The sequence below is a fragment of the Dermochelys coriacea genome, chromosome 10 (assembly GCF_009764565.3).
Source record: "Dermochelys coriacea isolate rDerCor1 chromosome 10, rDerCor1.pri.v4, whole genome shotgun sequence".
NCBI classification, from domain to species: Eukaryota; Metazoa; Chordata; order Testudines; family Dermochelyidae; genus Dermochelys; species Dermochelys coriacea.
Window position 1 is genome coordinate 79,755,468 of NC_050077.1, and position 22,314 is coordinate 79,777,781.

General features: G+C 41.7%; 1 protein-coding gene across 1 annotated transcript in view; it reads right to left on the reverse strand.

Annotated features, from left to right (window-relative positions):
- Positions 1–714: 714 nt before the first annotated feature.
- Positions 715–22,314, reverse strand: part of DPP8 (dipeptidyl peptidase 8) — a 21,993-nt gene continuing 393 nt past the window's right edge. Inside the window, exons 2-12 of the mRNA XM_038417827.2 lie at positions 21,527–21,747; positions 20,598–20,757; positions 17,895–17,974; positions 15,004–15,156; positions 14,363–14,498; positions 12,321–12,466; positions 11,471–11,617; positions 10,213–10,365; positions 7,639–7,781; positions 6,820–6,931; positions 715–5,876 (exon numbers count right to left, since the gene is read on the reverse strand). Coding sequence (XP_038273755.2) covers positions 5,754–5,876; positions 6,820–6,931; positions 7,639–7,781; positions 10,213–10,365; positions 11,471–11,617; positions 12,321–12,466; positions 14,363–14,498; positions 15,004–15,156; positions 17,895–17,974; positions 20,598–20,757; positions 21,527–21,747 — 1,574 coding nt within the window. The 3' untranslated portion in view covers positions 715–5,753. The remainder of the gene's footprint in view (positions 5,877–6,819; positions 6,932–7,638; positions 7,782–10,212; positions 10,366–11,470; positions 11,618–12,320; positions 12,467–14,362; positions 14,499–15,003; positions 15,157–17,894; positions 17,975–20,597; positions 20,758–21,526; positions 21,748–22,314) is intronic.

Here is a 22,314-nt window from a genome sequence, read left to right on the forward strand (position 1 = left end):
TAAGCCCGAGCGTAGTATCAGCGCAAGAACAGAGGCGAGGCATCCCTTCAAGTCATGCACTTGCGAAGTGTAGCATGTCTTTTCCCATTGCTACCTTCTATGACCTACAAGATCTGTCCCAAATTCAAACCCCAGATATGCAGGCACTTAGTGTACTAGGCATGCAAATTACAATCACTGTCTGTCATGCCTGTAGATCAGATTCTGCAGGATGCAGTCACATACAGTTATGCCTGCAAGACCAGAATCAGGCTCCAGCAAGTCTTTCTGTTGGCCTTCAGTGCCCACATTGGGCCAGATCCTGAGCTGATGTAAATCAGCATCGTACCACTGAGGCAATGGAACTGCGCCAGTAGACAACAGCTGTGGATCCGGCCCATTGTGTTTAACATGACTAATGAGGCACCTTACCCTGTGCTACAGCACCAACTGGTGGCTAGCAAGGGCTATTAACGGCACAGGATCCATCGGCACAGGACAGCTGAATTCATCCCCTTTTTGTTCCAACAGAAAACGCTTTGTAGTTAATCCAAGCCCGTGCCAATCCTCCTATTTACATTGATTTACCTAGTCACAGACGAAGATAAGAAAATCACTCGTATTTAACATGCTCACAGACTTTACATCACTGCCACTCTCCCGGATGGAATCGGAGCCTGGGGACTTAATGATACTCTTAAATAAACTCCACTAAAACAAGAAGAGACAGTTAAAAACAGAAAAACATTTAGTTCAATTTATTTAGCAGCATCTTTATTGCAACAAAAAGGATTTGTAATAAAACGCGGCAAAACTAATGTTTCCACTTTACATGATTAAAAGCCATGTAGCTAGAAATGGAGGGAAACCCATAAACCTACTGGCATGAGACATGCAATTTGGTTAATACAAGTCAACGCTTAAACAGCAGGCACTTCATGTTCTAAAATTAAACACCTGAACTTCTACTGTGCAGAACATCAAAGTAAAAACCACGAAAAGACCTGTCCTTTCGTAAGGGCAGCCCAAAGCACCCCGGAAGATACAGTACTTGTATTGACAGGGGTCTGGTAACTCAAGTAAATAGGCAATTCAAGGCAGTTTTCTAATCTGTCTGATTTTCCCTCACCTTGTTATTGCCTTCTCAATATTCAGTGTCATGCTAGCAGCAAAACATATTGCTCTCCACAGGGAACACACAGATCAGCAAGAAACACAATCAATTATTTTACTTTGACAGGTTAAGTCTCAGGACCCTATTTTGTCAGTTAATGTCACAGCTGGATTCTTTGCTAGATGCAACACAACACACATACACAGCTGTAAAGAGTTAAACCTTCAACGTGTCAAGCCCATCCAAAAAGTCTTTGCTAACACTAATCCCAAATACCCCTATTAGCGGGGAACACATTTTCCATTTTAGTATAATTAAAGTACTTTATTTTCAAAGCTTCACATCCTGATCAGAATTAACTGCTTCATTAATTAATATTGGGTAGTAAACCGAGTTTATAAAAATGAAGTAATTCTAGGTAATGAGTAAGATGTATATTAATACAAATGATATAGTTGGAAATGTGGAAAAAAAAAGCAGATTACTTGCACCAATCTAAAATGTTCCCTGCCTTCCCCCTATTCTTTATTAAAAGGAAGATTTCCTGGCTTAAATAATGGAAAGCACTTCAAAACATTATACCATAGAATCTGTCCCCACTGAAGCAAACCGAACACAATTCCAAACAATGAAAACAGACAAAAGATATGTATACTGGCATCCCTATTCAACACCACTAGTCCCTCAGTTTTCATAACCCAGCCTTTAATAAATGCTCTATCGTTTTTCAGCAAAAGTTAAATGTGTAATTTTAGTAGACACAGGATTGGGTGGTAAGATGCAAAGATACCTGCTACTGTAGGAAAGATTTACATTCAACACTTTGGGCCAAATCTTGCTATCATATACCACGAGGTGTAATGGTTATTGCTGAGAGTAACCCCGCTGAACTCGATATGTCTACACAGGGATAATAAACAAACAAACTGTGGGCTCATTTGGCTCAGGCTCACAGTGCTAAAAATCTCTGTAGACATTTGGGCTCAGGCTGGAGATCAAACTCTGGGACGCTTGACATCTACACAGCAATTTTTCAGCTACGGAGCCCAAGTCAGCTGACCTGGGCCAGCCGGGTGTTTTTTTAATTCCCGGGTAGACATCCCCTCAGTCATCCCCAGCTAGGGATTTATTTTGTGGGGCAAGGTGGTGATCTCTCCTCCATGGAATATTCTGTTCTCATACTTCATACCTAGGGAGTTCACTAGCCCTGCTTAAAATTTAAAGTAACATTACCACTTGGCCACTTTTAAAGTAAGTCCACAAACAAAAACAATTTAAAATAAATTCAAAATGTAAAACATCATGGGCAATTCTTCTTGGGTGAAAGTGCCATCTCCCCAACCCAGAGATTTTTGGACTTGGATTTAGGTAATTCCAAGGATCCAAAATGCTGCAGTAACACTACCATCATACACAGTACTCCAGATTGATGCTGTAGCATAGGAAGACTGGCTTACAGTTGGCAACAGATGCAGAATTGCTGATCTTAGATGTGGTTTATCCCACCAAGACCAATCAGGATATAATATTCTTATCTAGTGAGCAGCATCTCCAGTTTTAAGAGTTACTGACGGACTCACATTTGGTATTTCACAAGGCAGTGCTCATTCCCTGTGGACTTGATCGTGCCCCTTTGAAATCAACAGGAGTTTGGTTATTAACTTCAATGGGAGCCGGATCAGACCCTATAGGATATGCTTTTCATTACCGTTACATGTGGCAAGCATCCTTTGTACAGAACTATGAAATACTGATAGTAAATCCTTCCAGCATTTTCCCAAGGAAAGAAAACATGGAGTTTTAAAGTGCCTAATAGCTATAAAGGAAATTATTTTTGTAGAAAAGAAAACCATAATTTATGTTGCAAAATAAATAGAGTACATACTTGGTACTTTAAGAGTTTTCTGATATATAAGATATATTTAAAATAAAGAGAGAATGCCTTATTAAAAAGTTACATGTAAGCAATTTTATCATGTTCAGTGCTAAACCAAAATCTAGACTTGATTACCAGAATCCCATTTAATTCCTTCTTTGCTGCAAGCACTGTTCCATAGAGACCATTTTGTACAAAAGAATCAAATTTTACTTCAGAATCATATACATTTATATTCAAGAGATAATCTCTGGAGGAAGAACAAAAATACATCCCCAAACACCAGTTAATTTAATATTGAACAAAATATAAACAACCTTGGAAAATGTGATACCATCCATGTGTTATTTTATACATATAGGTATCTATGGACAGATACAGGGTATGTCTACACAGCAACAAAAGAACCTGCGTTGTGAGTCTGAGTCCAAAGCCTGAATGTCTGCACTGCTATTTTTAGCCTGCGGTGCAAGCCTGAGTCAGTTCACCTGGGCTGTTAGACTTGCTGCCCTGCGTTTCTTTTGCGGTGTAGACATACCCATAGATATATGTATATATACACTTCAGCATAAATACATAAAGAACCAGGTGGGATACCATAGTAACAAATTTGTAGTTTTTATACTAACTGGCACATTGTTATTCTTCAAGTTTATCAATGTACCAGCTTGTCTGTAAATACTAACTACAGCACATGCCATAGGATGGCTGAAAATGCTGGCTTTTTCTGAAGGGAATTCACTTCAGTTATAATTAGCTATTGTTGGTACAGAGAAGACAGTGTAGATATTGGGCTCCTTACATTCCCCCAGTCCCCCAAAATAAAAACCTATAAACCTATTTCCATATGCTGATGGTGTAAATTACAGAACTTAAAATATCATCAGTCCAATTCAAAATAATTGTGAGAGATCTGGAAAAAAACGGTATATGCTTACAGGAAGTGTGTTTGCTTTGATTACCTTTAGCATAAGCCAGTGGACCCGATTCTGCTGTCTCTTACACAGCTCTTATATCCAGGTGATTCCACTGACTCCAGTGGAGTTATTCCCAATTAATACTAGTGTCACAAATATCAAGGTCAGGTCCTATTGTTTTAAATGTTAGAGTTCTAGGGTCTGCTGATCATTCATACACCTAAAAAAGTTATTAAAGCACACTGCTACAATATTTCGAGTAGGAACACAAGCCACAGGGCATCCAAGTTTTCAAAAGATGAAAAGAGAATCATGCTCTGCTTCTCTCTCTGTAGCATCAAAATAGAAGGGAAAAAGTTCTTGGCTTTTTAAAGGAAAGTACCTAAAAATTATGGGAAGTTAACACAGAAACCCCAGGCAGAGTTTTCTGGTTTAAAAGTAATAATTTGACTATGGAGTTCTAGTTTAAACAACATTTTGAAATTTAAAGGTATTTTCAAACACTTCACATTTTTTAGCCAAAGTCCAAAACCACACTAGCAAAGAAAATCATGCTTTAATGTGATTTTATATTGCAGGGTGCTAGCTTCCAGCAATTACCTTAAGCAACATGGACAAGGGTTTCTCTCAGAGGACAGCATATGATCATGCTACACTGCAGTGCTAGAGATGACTCAAGGGGTGATGGAGTCTATCTATATATACGGGAGCAGGGTGACTAGGACAATAAACGTTCTCAACACTGATCTGAGAATAATGCTAGAATAATGACAACAAAAAAATTTAATAAAACACAATTTGCATTGCTTCAATGTAGTGTTGATAGGCCCCCATCTTACCAACTACCCAGTGGACACTTGAACTTGGGTGTTGGAATTTTAAAATCTTAGTGGGGGAATATTTATACACCCACCTGCTGAAATAGGAAAGTATTTTGAAAACAGCCCCAAAATGCACATTGTGTGAAAGTCCATGGGAATAGGCTGTTTTGTTAAAATATGAGAAGTATACAAAGTTTCAGCTGTTTGGCTTAAAACTAGCTTGTTTCTCAGCATACCCAAAGCTAATTTTTCTGCCCATGTTATTGAATGTATTGAATTACATGTATTGAAATACATTTTTCACCTCCCTGTTTGAAATCAGGTACAAGCTGTTTATCACACTACAAAAGAAAAAAACAGCAAGATTTGTACTACACTGAGATGAGCTCACTGAAAAAACTGGTCTGATCTTAGTTAAAACCAAATTATAAACTTCTTCAGGAGGCAGTAAAAGTGTTTCTTTTTAAAAATAATTATCCCCAACATCTGGTAATATAATGTGTCTAATATGCAACTAATTCCTAATGAGCTGGACATCCCTTGCACGAAACAAACTATTACACATTACATTTTAAAATGGTATCAAAGTTGTAACCATCCAGCCAGATTTTTGCCATGATGTGAGTGAATCATCCAATATTACCTTGTTGTAAGAAACTGAGAAACACACTATAAAAAAAAACAAAACACACCAATTAGACTCGTACAGCTCAATGTTTTCAGATGGTGAAGATATGGTATTGTGGAAATGTGTTACCGAATTTTCAGCTTCTTCCCCAAAGAATTTGCATGGTACTGCTGCATGCCGCAGACATTTGATTTTATTTCCATTTTTAAATTATTAGGCCATTGTACTATAGTTTCCTTGTATGGCACCTAGTTTACTTTAAAAAAAAAAAAGTGTCTGTGTGTGGGTACGCATATGGGTGTGTGAGTGCGTGCATATGTGGCAGGCACCAAAATGCAATATTCTGTTCTATTTTCTCTAAAGATCAATTTCCTCGTTTGGTTAAACAGCCAGTGTATCAGAGTTCCACTGAGGTCAGTTACATTGCCTTCAGTGCAGCAATGTGGGAGCCAAGATTCTCTTGCAGATAATGCAGCAGATGGAGTTCATAATGTTCTCCAGACTCAGGGACCCTTATACTGTGTCTCTCCTGAGGGTAAATCTAAAATATAAAAAAAAAGTAGTGAACATACACGCATACACAACTGGCTAACAGCAGCACTGAAACCAGCTACCTGACACAGGTTAATGATAGGCAAGTAGCTGTGTGAGAGATTAGAGAAGAATGTTTGATATGGAGCAGGGGTTCTCAGCTCTTTCCACATCCTGACCTCCATGTTACAATGTAGGGGGAGGGAGGGAGGAAGGAGAGAGAGATTCAGCACCCCTCTCCCAAGTAGCAAAAAGAAAGGGAGGGTGGATGCAACCCAGGATCTAGAGAACCCCATTCGCAGGGAAAAACCATTAGTCTCTATAGTAAAATGCTGGATCAATATGTGACTTGTTGTTTTTTACTGCAACAAAAAATGTTCAACATAAAATTGTCCCAATCTCTCTGATGGAAGGGCAATGGGGAGAGAGGAAAGAGCTAGAAGCAGGTCGGTGCTGGGTGTGTGTTTGGACTGCCACCCCCAAGAGCAGGGCAGCAGGCTGAATGGTTGAGCAGCATGGTTAGGGAACGCCTATGTTTTCTTCTTGGCACAGGGATCGAAACCCCAAAATACCAGCACTCAAAGGAGAAGCTTCCCTTTTACAATATTCTTATTTATCTTTAAAACAGAACTTGGTGGGAAGAAGCCTACGACTACTTCCTTCCTTTTCCAAATCCAAAGCAAGTGTAAACACAAATGAATCCAAATGGCTAAATCAAATGTTAACATTTTTTCAGCTCAAAATTAATATCAGGATGGGCAGTGAAGTGGAAAAAACATTCAGTTTTTAGAGCAGGCTCTTAATCCCCCAGTCTTGTCATTAGATGTTTATGATCCACAACAGATCAAATACACTCCATGTGTTCCATTCTGGGTTTCCTCAGCCCTAGTGTAAACTCAAGCAGAGCTGAATCATTTTCATATCCAGGTTCTCACAGTTTAGAAATCACTTACCTGTAAATCATATGGTTTTCCAGCCCTCACTAGAAAACTCAATAATATACTTGTGTGTGCAAAGTGAACATTCTCATCCAAGAAACCATGCAGCAGCAACAAACGGTGTGGTCTGAGAAAGGCAAGAGAAAAATATTTAAATGCTTCCTGGAATTTTCCACTCATTCTGCAAACTGTGCGAGTCCCTTACAAAAATATTAACCATAAAAACACACTCCTTTTGGTTTAAGCATTGCAAAACAAATGGCCCAATCCTGCAGACTGCTCTCCAGCAGGAATTCCACGGGCGTCCAATGCCAAGCTTTCCTTCCCTGGGAGTTTTTTGTGTATACAAATCAGGACTGGGCCTTATATTTGCATATCTACTTTCACCTCCCCAGAAACACTTGATGAAAGGGGATGCTAAAATTGGTTTATATGTGCTCAAATGGCCACTGGACACCAATTCTTTAGCAAGATCTTTGCATTCTAAACACACACAAATGGATATGCTCTTACATCTAGGATAAAGCATTTTTATCAAATATAACTTTTTGCCTAGTTCAATGCAGCTCAGACTGAGGAGCTAATTACATAATTGAAGTTATGTCTGCCATTTCTTTATGCATAAAAGAGATATTCTTTAATTACAGCCAGTATAAAAGGGATTACTTGGAAGGGCCGTAATTATGCAAATGTTCATTCAAGTTTATTAAGTGGTGGTTTAATACTGGCATTTATGGTTTCAGCATTTAATTACCAAGAACTAGGAGATAAAAATGTGGGTGAAGGTTTGAATGTCACTGGTTGGGGGCGGGGGAGAGGGGAAACTTAACTTACTCTGAAGGAAACTTCTCCGCTTGCATGGCCACTGATCCTAGATAATATCCCTGCTCGTTGTGATCAGGGTGTCCCATATAACGCTCTGTGTAGCCTGTGTCATAGAATATCCACAGTGTGACTGGGGCTCCAGCAATGGCAACCTGGAAGTTCCAACAAGATCATCAGCATAAAAAAAGGGATACAGGCAGCACATCTTACTGACAATGTCCAACTGTGATCGCCCAAAGGAGACACTTAACACCCACGGATATTCACTGTGAACTCCAAAAAGAAACCAATGCAATGATAAAACCTGCTCTGAACTGCATTGGCAATAAGGTAATCAATCAAAAATAAAAAGCAATGATAATTAGCTAACACAAAGCAACAAAGCACCTTAAGTGACCTGCAAATGGGGGGTGGGGGTGGGGGTGGATGAATGTCTCTCATCCTCCCTCTCACACACACACACACACACACACACACACGGCCAGGGACTCCGCTTGTATAACTCACCATGACCCTACAACCATTTACACCAGCTAAGGCTCTTGCACCAAAAGCTTCTCTTTGGGTATGTCTACACTGGAAACTTCAAAGTGCTGCAGGGGGAACACTCCCACAGCAGCACTTTGAAGTGCAAGTGTGGTTGTGCGCGAGCGCTGGGAGAGCTCTCCCAGCACTCCTGGTACTCCACCTCCACGAGGGGATTAGCTCCCAGTGCTCGGAGCCTGTCTACACTAGCGCTTTAAAGCGCTCAGACTTGCTGCGCTCAGGGGGGTGATTTTTCACACCCCTGAGCCAGCAAGTTAGAGCACTATATAATGTAAGTGTAGACATACCCTTTGGCTTGGTCTACACATACAAGTTTTACCATAGCTATGTCGGTTGGGGGGAGGGAGGGACTGATCTTTTACTGACATTTTCATTGGGTTTATACCAGCTCCCCAAACCAGCATGAAATGTACCAGGATAAGCACTTTTATACCTATATAACTGCATCCGCGTTAGCTATACTAGAATGACCATATCAGCAAAACCCTCCCAGTGTAGAAAAGGACTTGCATTAGAAATTCACACCCTGTTTATCCTTGAAGGCCCTTTGGATGAACAAGGAACTACACTGAAAAAGTGAAACCCGAGCGAGAGGGGAAGCGGTTATTATTGAGACCAGTGAAAGGTCTGTTTTTTGTCTGCAATACCTCTGTCCACCAAATGCCTGACAGATACCTGGAAGAAAAAGCTCTCCAGGATTTGACAACCCCAGGTTCTTCAATTAAGGGCTGAGATAGCTACCACGCCACATGTCAGGATGCTCCAGGGAAGACCTCCAACAAAACCAGGAAAGAGACTTGACTTTGCAAATATTTTTTAAAGGTAAAATAAATACTTTAAAGGTCTTTCAGGCCTGCTTTACACATTGCAATGAAGCAAAAAGAGTCACAAAGAACAAAATGCATGCTGTTAATTTGAGATGAAAATCAATAATTATAATTGTATTTTACACTTCTTTAGCACCTTTCATTTAAGAACCCTCTAATGCCTTGTCTAGACACAGAAGCATCACTTTAACAATACCAGTATAAAGTGTATAACATCCCTAGGGCTTGGTTACACTTACATTTTATAGCACTCTAACTTGCTGGCTCTGGGGTGTGAAAAATCACTCCCGAGCGCAGCAAGTCAGAGCACTTTAAAGCGCTAGTGTAAACAGGCTCCAAGCACTAGGAGCTAATCCCCTCGTGGAGGTGGAGCACCAGGAACGCTGGGAGAGCTCTTTCCCAGCGCTCGTGCACGACCACACTCGCACTTAAGTCGCTGCCGCGGGAGAGCTCCCACGACAGCACTTTGAAGTTTCCAGTGTAGCCATGCCCCCCAGCGTGGGTACAGTTATCCCAGTATAAAGGTGCTTCACACTAGCATAGCTAATCCTGTATTGGAAGGGGAATAACTGGCTATACCAGTATAACTGAGTCCACACTAAGATGCATTGGTATAACTATATCTGTTTAAAAAAAAAAAAAAAATCACACTGCAACCAGTTATACAGAGACAAAAATCTATGAACAAACAATTCCTAACTGCTTTGCAAACGCTAACTGACATTCACAATATTCTGTTGTATAAAGGAACATGCCATCCCCGTATTACAGACAGCAAAACAAAATTACTTATTCAAGGTTACATACAGTCATATCTGTTTACTGTAATATGTCCTGAAACTCAGATTAAAAATATATGGTATCTTGAATTTGAAAGCAATAATTTTATAACGCAGTGAATATTATCTATATTCAAAAAAATATTTAAGTATAAAAGCTTGAATTCAAATATTTTCAGCCCCATACCAGGTAGAAATGTACTTTGGAAATGGAAATTTACTTTGCGGTAACTTTGTTACATCCTATGCCCCTCCACTGTTTGTATCTTGGGATGAAATAAAAACCAGACTATTTTGCACATGTATAGCACTCGCTGTTTACAGGTCAAAAGTCTTTGTATCAACACACACACATGGGACATGCAGATATAGTTTGATTAAGAAACATCCTTCCTGTGCCACAGAGATAAGCCCACGATACATTAACGTACCCTGAAGAGATCAGATCTCTGCATTAATGCCATCAGAGACAGGTATCCTCCATAGGACCAGCCATGAATGCCAACTCGGTCTAAATCAATAAAGTCATACTGGGATGCTAAATACTGCAGCCCTTCCACTTGGTCATCAATTTCTATTTGACCCTGTTGGATAAAGATTATTTTTTTTGTTAGTTCTTGACAAAAGTAAGATTCTCAGAGTTTCCAGAAAACAATCAGCTTTGAACATTATGATTAATGATTTCTACTGCAGTACCACCTAGGAGCCCCATTCCAGGATTGGGCCCCCATTGGGCAAGGTGCTGCACAAACACGGAACCAAAGGATTGCTCCTTTCCCAGAGGGCATGTAAGGACACATTCCCTCCACCCCGCTCAGCTTCCTCATGGGAAATGTTCACAGGTGTGGTGTTCTGGTCTGTGGTGTTCTTGTTTGTGGAAAGGGGACTTCCTTAACCTAAGAGACAAATTCCTCTACAATATCTAGGGCCAGATTCTGGCTCTGTGCATCAAATTGGCACAACTGCCACCCTCAAAACACATGCAAATTATCCCTGCAAAGCAACACAAAGATGGCACTTCCTTCCCCTCCATAGCTTGGGGCTGAGCAGGTTTCCTCTACAAACAGGACCCTAGGAATCACCATGCCCCTAGTGCAGCGATCCATTGTCTGTCTGAAGGTATCCCACCTTTGCATGGTCAGCAGGAGCGGATTCAGAAATTCCACAATGGAAAGTTAGGGACTAACTCGCTCATGTCAAAAGTTGGCTTATAGCGGGTTAGATCCCTTATATTTTATATCCTCTTTCACGATCGGTTTTCCTGCCCACCTCCATACCAGCTGGATGTGTCCACCCCCCTCACAAGCCCCGGGAGTGGAACGCTCTACAGTTTTGTGTAATCACAGGTTTCAGAGTAGCAGCCGTGTTAGTCTGTATTCGCAAAAAGAAAAGGAGTACTCGTGGCACCTTAGAGACTAACAAATTTATTAGAGCATAAGCTTTCGTGAGCTACAGCTCACTTATGCTCTAATAAATTTGTTAGTCTCTAAGGTGCCACAAGTACTCCTTCAGTTTTGTGTAAGAAGCACAGGAATCACTGCCAGAGCACTAAGGCAAGCTAGCACGTTAGCCTTCTTCTGTAGGATGACACACCAAGACTCGCTCCCCCGGCTCCCCATCTGAAAGCCAAGGAGCAGGCTGCATTGCTCAGAACTACATTGGGACACTGGCATACATCCCACCACTTACCATTTTGTATTTAAAGGCACCTTCAAACTTAAGCCCTCGGTGGCAGGATCCCCTGTTGTCAATTACAACAACTACGTAACCCAGCGAGGCCAGCGTGTTCAAGCGAAAATACTTGATTCCTTTAAACCGATTGTTCACCAGCTGCACCTGGAAAAAGACAACTGGAAATATTAACGGAGCAACATCAGATAGACTGCTGGAAATAAGTGCAAGGGGCTACAAGCTATAGAACTGACTGCTCATCTCTTAATCCGATTCAGGATTGTTTGGTAATGTCCCCAGTGTCTCAGCTCAAATCACCCACACACTGAATCCACCCTCTCATTGTGGGTGCTGCGACAAAGCCAGGAGCCCCGTCTTCGCACCTCTCTTTATGCACATGTGCAGTGATTCCAAGTTCTCCTTTGCAGGGGTAGGGGCCAACCGGTTCTCCTCCCTTAGCCTGCCCAACATCTTCCCCACTCACAGACCAGGTTCAGTGCTGCGCAGCAGCCTTCTGAAATTCTACTCATTCCCCTCATCCAAGGAGAGTTTTTCCCTGCTCCCAGATATATGAAATATTGGGTTTTCCAGGGCCCAGGTAAATCATTTTGTGACTGGGATGGTAATTCCTCATGGTGATTTTGCAAGGCTGCTGTCCCACATTAGATTAATCCCTCCAACCGTACTACCTTGAAGACGCTGTGCAGCCTCCCCCACCAGTAAAACGAAGTTACAGGAAATGGTTTAAGTCCGTTTCATAGTCACTCAGGGTTAACCCCCAGTGCCCCCAATCCCAGCTCAGGAACAGCATGTACAAGAAATAAAAATTAGCAGGTATTTCTATCAGCCTCTATTACGCTGCACTCACCTGCGGCCCTCCATATATGAAGAGCACCGTGGGGTATTTCTTCCCAAGTTGTAGATGGTGAGGTTTGTACATCATGCCATACAGCGTAAAGCCTGAGGAACTCTCAAAGGAGAAGATTTCCGGGGGAACATAGTCAGGAAGAGGACCTGCAGGCAGGCAAGAAGAAATGGGCCCATTTTAACAAGGACCTGATGGATAGAGGGAGCTCACAACCCTGCCCACACTACAGATGATGCCAGCATGAGGCAGGATTGTTGTTATGTGTCTTACGGCCAGAAGGGACCATTGTGATCATCTAGTCTGACCTCCTGTATAGCACTGGCCATAGGATTTCCCTGGATTAATTCTTTTTTGAACTACGGCACATCTTTTAGAGAAACATCTAAATTTGATTTAAAAACTGCCAGTTATGAAGACTTCACTACAACCCTTAAGTAAATCATTCCGGAGGTTAATTACCCTCAGTGTTAAAGTTTTGTCCCCCATTTCTAGTCTAAATTTGTCTAGCTTCAATTCCCTGCCATTTGATCATGCTACACCTTTGTCCGCTAGATTGAAGAGTCCACTATCAGAGTTTTGTTCCTCATGTACATACGTGTTTCTGGCATAGTTCTAATGCAATTTCTTCCAGGTCCCCCATCTCCCAAGAACTGTGTTAAAAAGTCACTGAGAGGAAGCTGGCACTACAAGAGGGAGGGGAAGGGGTTTAATTTTATCTACAGCACACTTAGCACTGGAGTGTCTGCACCAGGTAGGTCCAGTGCAGGTCCAAACCCTCCCAGAGTTCAGGGATGTTTGGATCTGTGGGTTTTCATTAGGCCCATTACTAGCTAGTAAGGTTCTCATTCACAGAAAATGTTCTGAATCAGGGATCCTGTGCTAGATGCATTCTATGAAGGTTTCAACCCCAGCAGGGCCAGGAGTGAACTCTTCAACCCTTTTTGGATGTCTACACTGCACTCACAGAATGTGCTCGCCCCTTGAGCTTACTTACTTGAGCTAGATCTAACACAAGCTAGCTCGGGTCCCAGAACAGAGAAGCTGCAGCTGGACAAGAGACTCCCTTAACTGAGCTGATAATCTTCAAGCAAGAAACAAAGTTAGCATAATTTTTCTGCAGGGGAGAGTGGGGCACTATTGGAATCACCTACTTCTAAAACACATTTAAGATGATTATGAAACAGAGAAAACTTCCTGTGTAACCAAAAAAAAAAAAAATGCATTCAGCCCATGTTCTCTATGAACAAATCGTTTTAATTCAGATCCCTAGGTGTTGTTCTGCCCTAGGCAGTTTCTTACAGTTACCTTGGCTAAGGCACTGTGGGTGAGGAGTGTCGGAGGCATGATCTGTGCATCTGAGTCAGAACTGAGACTCCCCCTCCTGCACGCAGGCAGCTGGTAGAGAAGGAGCAGCTCAATGAAAGAAATCATCTTCTGACCAAAGTACAGCACATCGAGCCAATTCAGCTGTCACATCAGTGTACGCTAAGAATCACTCCATTAGTCTCTCAGCGTGGGCTCCAGATGGACAGCAGTGTAACAGCAGATTTTAATTCATCACCTAAATGCCACTTGGCCGTGAAAATTGTTAACCAGCCCAGGAGCTAACTATGCACATCATTATCTGCAACAAGCTCCAAAATAAAAAGCAGCCTTTGCCCATCCACAAGGTACAAAACTAGCAGAGACGCCCCCTTCAAATCTAAGAGTTTTCTGAGTACACGTCCTATTAGCCCTGTACCCTTCAAATGGTTTGGAACAGCACTTACAAAACAAGTGTTTTGTTGATAAGGCCCAGCAATACATTCAAACTTGTAACAGACTTGAATACTATGGCCAGCTACCCCTTCCAGACGTCAGCACAAAACCAAAGGCCGAGCCAGCAATCCTTGCTCATCATACATTCCCACACGAGTAAGAGCACAATGATCTAACCCATGAAGAGGAACACAGAGTACTGATACTACAATAAACATGTAGCTAGGAGTCTTTTGATTGGGAATCTTTGAGGCAGAACTGTAAAGGAGAACCGAAGCTATTACCTGCCGAATCTAGAATCGTGGCCCAGAATTCCTTCTTTCTGTGAGCAACATCATCTTCAGAACCAGTCAGCCTGTACAGTGACACACAGTGCGGGTTCTTCTGGTTACTGAATTTACTGATGAACATGTCACAGTCCTACACAGAGATGACAATATTTTCTTGAACAACACAGTGAAGAAACACGAGCCCAAAGCTCCTTTACTTTTGCACTTAGAGCTCTCTGAAGAAGCTTCAATCAAATAAAAATGAGGAGTTCCAGCTCTTGTGAGAGAGGAGATAGTCTTAGGAGCTGTAGTTTTACTCAGTTACAGCCAGCATAGTAGCCACAAGGGTGTTAATATTCCAAATTTTCTGCCAGACACTGAAAAATGCACCTGCAAAATTAGTGGTGGCATTAGTCTATGTCTGCAAGTGGGCACTGATTCATGCCATTCGCCAGGTTGCACACCCAGAGGTCAGGTTTCTGCAGTTGCTAACATATGACCCCATCCCTTCAACCACGGGTTTTATAACAGATTTAAAAAAAAAGCTGAAGCCAACTTCCACATCTGAACACAGCTAGCGCAAGGTGTGCCAAAAACCACCAAGCCCAGCCCAGCCCAACCCAACCCTAAAAGAGGGTCCCATGGAATATAGATACCTGACTAATGGAGCAGGCGTGAGAGTAACTACGGTCCGTCAGTCGCTTCACCTCTCCAGGATTCTTGTAGCTAACGACATACAGGTGATGCTCTAAAGGGGAATCCTTTGTGCCTTCAAAATACACCAGTTTTTTTGCTTCGTCCACGTGGATCTGCCAAAAACAAACAAACAAACAAACCAACCCCAAACGCAACCTCAGTTTGTACCAACCAAATCACTGAGCTATCCCCACAGTGATGCCCAGGACTCTCCACCCCCATTTCCCAAGGTGATTACAGCTAATTTAGAGCCCAGCAATGGACAAAACTAGTTCAAATTAGCCCTTCCAATACACACAACTTTGCATTTGTCAACACTAAATTTCATTTGCTACCTTGCTGCCCGGTTTCCCAGGTCTGTCAGGTCCCTCTGACCTTCCTTATTTTCTCTGGTCTTGATTATCCTAAATAATTCTGTCACCTGTAAATTTCCCCAATTCACTCCCTTTCCCATATTATTAATAAATATATTTCACAAACAGCAGCCTCAGCATGAAACCATGGGGGCACCTGTCTTTAAACCTTTTGCCATGGTACAAATTGACCATTTTTTCCTACTTTTTGACTATATAACAGGAAACAGTTTTTGATCCATAACAATTCATCTCTCACCCCATGACTACTTTGCTTTCTTAATAACCTCTTGGAAGGGCCTTTATCAAAGACCTTTTGAAGGTCCAAACAACTGTCAACTGGTTCTCTCTGATCCACTCTTTTATTGACACTCAAAGAATTCTAGTAATTCAGATAATTGTTTTCTTTTACAGAAGCCAAGCTGGTTAGACCACTGAACATACTAATCCAGGTGTCCTGTAACTATTTTTAGTAATTATTTCAACCAATTTCCCTAGTGCTCAAGTAAAGCTGATTGACCTATATAACCATGATCACCCCATGTATCTTTTTCAAAAACAGACAAGACAATTGATACCCCTCCAATCCTAGAGTACAGCTGCTGATTTTAATGAGCGGTTGTGTATTTTTTCTTAGTGGTCCAGCCACCAATTGCAGCAAAAACTGTCTCCAAACTGAAATAGTTGGGTTACCAAGATTGCCGTCCCTTACATAAATTACAAGTATTTCAGCTCTACTCAACTCATTTCAATGTACTCACGCTCATGGTTTATTTTTTTTTAAGATAACAGAGAAACATGGCCAGAGCTGAGTAACCACAAACATTGCTCACTCAAACTCTTTAACATTTAAAAAAAGAAGCAATGAGAAAGTAGTGGGTATTTTATCCTAGCAGGAGGAATTCCATGCAAAGTCTCAAAAGTGGACCTGGAGACACAAATATTGGGCCTCCATAAAAAGGAGAAAGAAGAGGCCAAAGCTGAAAAGAGAGCAGTGCTGCCCAGGTGTGTGTAAATCCCTTTGAAAAAAAAAAAAAAGTCCTCCGATACAGGACAGCAGCTGGATGCTGGGGCTTCAGCCCTTCCATCCTACTGCTCATGGGATGCTTGGAAATGTTCCTTCCATCTACCTGCAATGCTACTTCTTTCCCCCTTCCTCCTCCCTACAAGTCCATACTTCATTATGAGCCTCTTTACTAGACAGTGGCAAACTCCTGAGAAACAAAGAGCACAAAGCAAAGAAAATCATCAGCTAGAGATGCCTCTCTGTGCTGCTCATCTCCATTATCGAAACCAGAGACTCAGGGCTGGAATGGCAAGTTAAATAATGAGCTCAGAGGACAAGCCGCACCTTTGCTAACATTAAAAGCAAAGCAGCACTGACTACTTTTGCTCACCAGTTGAACCAATCAACCATCCCCACTTTTGTGCTTAAAGCTGCTGCTTGACTGGAGACCCAGTTCCTCTATTAATTCACCAGGATACTATTCTCCCCAGACAGGCTGTCTGCACCCACAGTCTTCCATTGGGCTTTAGTGGCCCAAGAGTACCTAGTCTTGAAAGACGAAGAGATTTGAAGCACAGCCCTCACGCTGGCTCTTTGCACAGGGATGAGTTTAACCCAGAACGAATACAGCTTGGGCAGGTTTCTCAGTGTTGCCCCAAACCTGACCTCAAGAGACACCCCATGCGTGAGAGAAGGTAACTCAGTTTCCAGGTCCCCTACAATCTCTTGCACCTCTGCTGCATCATACATGTTTGCAATTATGTGGATTTCCATGTTAATTTTCTGATGCGAAAGGTCTGATTATGGGGGTGAAATTAAGGAGTTTGTGAATAGCACTTTTTATTCAGCAAACAGAAAGGTCACAGCCTGGGCCTGGACAGCTGAAGGACCTCAAGCCATTCCAGGCAGCTTTTCCTTTTCTCAGCCTCTCAGCAATCCTGCCCTTCACAGAAACTACAATATGGGTGCTTCTCTCCTCTCACAAAGAATGGGTTCCATGGCCAAGACACCAGAGCAGAGCTACATGAGGAGTGTCCAGCCTGCACCTTCTCCCCAGCCTTCAGAACCCAGCGTGTGACCTTCCGCACATGAGAGGTCATTCCCTTAAGAAGAGAGTCCCCAGATTGTTCCCAGAGCCATTTCCCGTTTAGTGAGATGCTCTGGCAGGCACAACACCAAGATCAAATTCACAGGTTTTAAGGCCAGAAGGGATCATCATGATCATATAGCCTTGCATAACACCAGATAGAATGGTAGAGCTGTATGGAGGACACCTCAGTTTATCTAGATCCTCACCTTGCTGTTCCTTAGACATGACTGGCTCCCTCTGTAGTCAGAAGAGGATAGCTGTATAGTCTGGCAAGATAACCATGAGGCCCATGAAGGACTCTAGGACCTAACTAATTTTGTTTGTCATCTAATCCAGAGTTTAACCCAGACTATTTTATAGATACAGATCTTCATTCAAGAAAAGTAAAATAAAGGGACATACGCTGGAACCATGTCTACCAAGTACTTCCCATTCTCCACTGGTAATTGCTAATTCCTCTTTGATGGGACATTTGAAGTCACCTATAAACAAGAGATGTACAATTAGAGATTTTATACTTTTCATCACAACAAAGCCTCTCAAATAGAACTTCACCTTTCAGGCTTTGCTTGCTTTAACCTAGTCACAAACTGGGGTTGGGAAAGAATCACACCCCTGCCACTCTCCAGCGCAGCGTTACACAGCTGGCCAGAGTGTTCCAGGAAGAGATCACTAAGATACTGGAGAAAATGTCAAAGAATTCTCAATTCAACAGGTTCTCCCTATCTCGTTCTGCATCCTTCAGTGTTTCTTTTTCCCATCACACTTGCACAGAAAGGCAGGTTTGGAACTGAAATACATGAAACCTGTTCTATGGAATTGGTAAAGGTAAGGTGTTAAAAATGAGGGATTTTTCTGGAAAAAATAGCACCATTTTTATCAGGTAGGCTCACTTTCATTCAAAAGGAAGTTCTATTTTGTGTGAAGCTGCAAAGTCGAAGGATTTTGCAAAAATCAAATCGAAGAGTAAAACTGAAATGTCAAGATTTTCTAATTTCCCCAAGAACATTACACACAGCTTTATGTTAAATGGAAGTCTTGCCTTCCTCAGAAACATCAGCTATTTGCCACTTTCAGAAGTAGGAAGTCAGGCTAGACAGACCAACACCACTAGAACAGTTGTTAGGTTTTTAACCATTATAGGAATAATGAGTTGTATTTCAAAAGGGGATTTTGCCTTCTGGAAAAATCAACTGCCTGACACTGGGATGCTATAACTAGTAAAATGATATGCATCTTTCTTTATTATGCAGGGCTGAGCATGCTGTCCTCACATAGCAAATATATCAATAGTATCGCTGCCCCAAGGCACAGGTTGCAATATAGGAGTTTAACTGAAAGAATACACGGTGTAGCAAGATGTGCAAGGGTTCTGTACATAACTGTACTGTACACCTGACTGGGGCCAAAGTTTGACCTAACCTTGCAATTAACTTTATTTTATTTAAACTGAGTGTCCCTGAGTTTCCATTTGCAGCAGCTGCCAGTATTCTTCTTCTGTTAATTTCTCTGCCATAAAAACTTAAGAACGACCACACTGGGTCAGACCAATGGCCCATCTAGCCCAGGATCCTGTCTACTGACAACAGCCAATGCCAGGTGCCTCAGAGGGAATGAGCAGAACAGACAATTATTGAGTGATTCATCTTCTGTCGTCCAGTCCCAGCTTCTGGCAGTCAGGGGCTCAGCGACACCCAAAGTATTTTGGCTAATAAGTATTTGTCCATTTGTGGACCTATCCTAAATGAACTTATCCAATTCTTTTTTCAACCCAGTTATACGTTAGGTCTTCACAACATCCCCTGGCAATGAGTACCACAGGTTGACTGTGTGTTGCGTGAAGAAATACTTCCTTTCGTTTATTTTATACCTGCAGCCTGTTAATTTCATTGAGTGACCACTGGTTCTTGTGTTATCTAATGGGATAAATAACATTTCCCTAATCACTTTCTCCATATCACTCATGATTTTATAGACTTCTATCATATCCCCCCTTAGTCGTCTCTTTTCCAAGATGAACAGTCTCAGTCTTGTTCTCTCCTCACATGTTCCATACCCCTAATCATTTCTGTTGCCCTTCTCTGAACTTTTTCCAATTCTAATATAGCTTTTTTGAGATGAGGTGACCAGAACTGCACACCAGTATTCCAGGTGTAGGTGTACCATGGATTTATATAGGGGCATTATGGTATTTTCTATGTTACTATCCATTCCTTTCCTAATGGTTCCCAACTTTCTGTTAGCATCTGTCCAAGCAGCAGCCTCCCCGATGCTGCTATAACTGACATAGCACTATGAATAGTCTTTGTTAGAGCCAGCACACTGGGTATAGTGGTGTGGTCTTTATTCCCTCCCCCACCCTAAAAACAGGTCCCCACCCTAAAAACAGGCCAATTTTTGGCCCCAATCAGATATTCAATATTTCTAGGCATGAAATCCAAGGCACATCTTTCTACAGTGTGGTGTGTTCTTTACTTTAAATCTTTATATTGCAATCTGTGCCTAGAGGCAGAGAGGAGACTGTTGTTATTTTTATACATTACATGCCAACAGTCCATGCACAGCCATGTGCATCAAAGAGCTTTACTAAGTGAAGACCCCAGATTTCACACAGTTTATTTCTCCCTTTGGACATGACCCACATTACTACTAAACTGGTTAATCTGCAAGACCAGGACAGTATGTCAATAAACCCATCATTTATCTTGACCAAAAAAGAAGCCAACAGAGCACATTTCTCAGTTTGGAATGGGATGTGGGCACTTACTTTCCATTTGTGCTTCTGAAAAATCTCCCCCTTTGTTAATGAAAAAGAACCATGATTAAAACTGAAGCCCGTTACGTACAGAATTATCTGTGCCATCCTTACAGCATACATGCAACACTGAGCCAGTGAGTAGACCCAGTGATGTCAATGAGACTAGTGCTATATAAATGCTAGGAATTATGATGATGTACATACTCCAAAACTTTGATGGATGGGGGCCAGTCTACGCTAGGGAGAGAGGAAGAGATCTGTCCTGCCCTCTGGAAGTGGCTGCAGTTACTTCACCAATATTCAGTGGCAACTGTCCAATTAAAGAGAGAGAGTGTGGTATTGTTTACTTGGAGTAGGGAGACCTCCACATGATCGCTTGTATCTGCTCTCCTTCAAAACTGAGATGATTTTGTACAGGTGCCGGAACCCCGTTTGACATTCAGAGGCGAAAATAAACTCTATCTCGTCTTGGCGGGTTTGAGAGAAAACATGGAAGATATCATGGATCTGCAGAAACAAAGCAGTTTGTTAATGGCTAGCAATAGGACTTCGACCACAATGGAGTCCCTGTGCAACTATTACTTCTCACTGATCCGGCACAGATGAGTGCAGAAGATGTATGTTATGTGTAGCGGTTCACCCAACTTCATTCTGTGGACCTAATATATAGTTCAGCCCCAATTAGCAAACCTTACAGAGGTAAGAGGGTGAGGAACAGTGAATAATTTTAATAAATGAGGGAATTTTCAACGTGATTAATAGACACTGAGGGACATAACTGTTTTAGGTAAAAAACGGTTTTAGATAATTGTGATTAGGACAATCATGTGGGCTCTTTGGTTTTGTGCTTAGTTCTAGAAGATATGCTATGCTCCAATAGCATCAGTCTGTTGGAATCTACGGTCAGTGAAAGATCTAAGGAGACTTAAGGAGCCTGAGTCTAATATAATGCAAAGCTGAGACACGGTGTAGTCTAATAGATTGGGTGCTGGATGAGTTCTAGTCCAAACTTTGACACTGTCCTGCCACACGACTTTGGACATCATTTGCCATCTCTGCTTCCCTAACTTTTTCCTGGTTGGTCTACATTGCAAGCTCTTCAAGGCAGGAACTGTCTTACACTGTGTCTGTAAAGCAGCTACCACAGTGGAGACCTTTACCCTGATTGCACCCTTTAGGCACTACAGTAATGCAAATAATATCAATGCCATTAAGTGTGTGACAAATAGTGCCCATAGCTGCATCCTGTTGGAAGAGTAAAAAATAAAATTCTTACATTTATCCAGATATCTGTTGTTTCTTCATAAATAATAAGTGGCGTAACAGAGTCTGGCACAGCCTCTATTAGTTTCTGTCTTTCCATAGCATCATCTTCTACTGCGATAAATAATGCAGGGGAGAGCAAAACTATCTGTAGCCGAGTTTGGGAGCGATCCAGCAAGATGGACCAGGCACTATTGCAGAAAAAAAAATATGAATAATTATGAGTGCAATTTTTTTAAGTATTAGACAGCTGAATTTTATTTGATTCTTAATGACACCAAGCATTTTGGTGGCATCAAGAATGGTCAATTTCAGGTCCAGTTAGACGATACTTTTAACTTTGGCCAGGTAAAACAAATTTTCGCTCTAGCATTTCAAAGAATCACATCAGCTCTGAAGTAGGGGTAGAAGAACTAGTTTTGCCTGATTTCAGCCCCACTCAAACCCTGTGGTTTCAAAAGCTCAACTAACTCTAATGTTACCAGATTTGGATTCTGCTTAGGGCAGAATGTGGAAAGAGGAGCAAAGAAAAGAAAAATCTAAAGGGAAGGAGGAAGCAGAAGTTTGTAAACTGAAATTTAAAAGCCACTTGTGAAGATATTTCTAGTCTTCTTGGATGCTTAAAAAAATTATTCTGAAGCTTAAGTGGCTCGACAGTGGCCTCTCCAGCCTGTTATCCACTTAACAATTAACTTAGGATACAATTAACTTAGGCTTGAATAAAGACTGGGAGTGGATGGGTCATTACACAAAGTAAAACTATTTCCCCTTGTTTATTCCCCCCCCCGGCCCCCCCGTTCC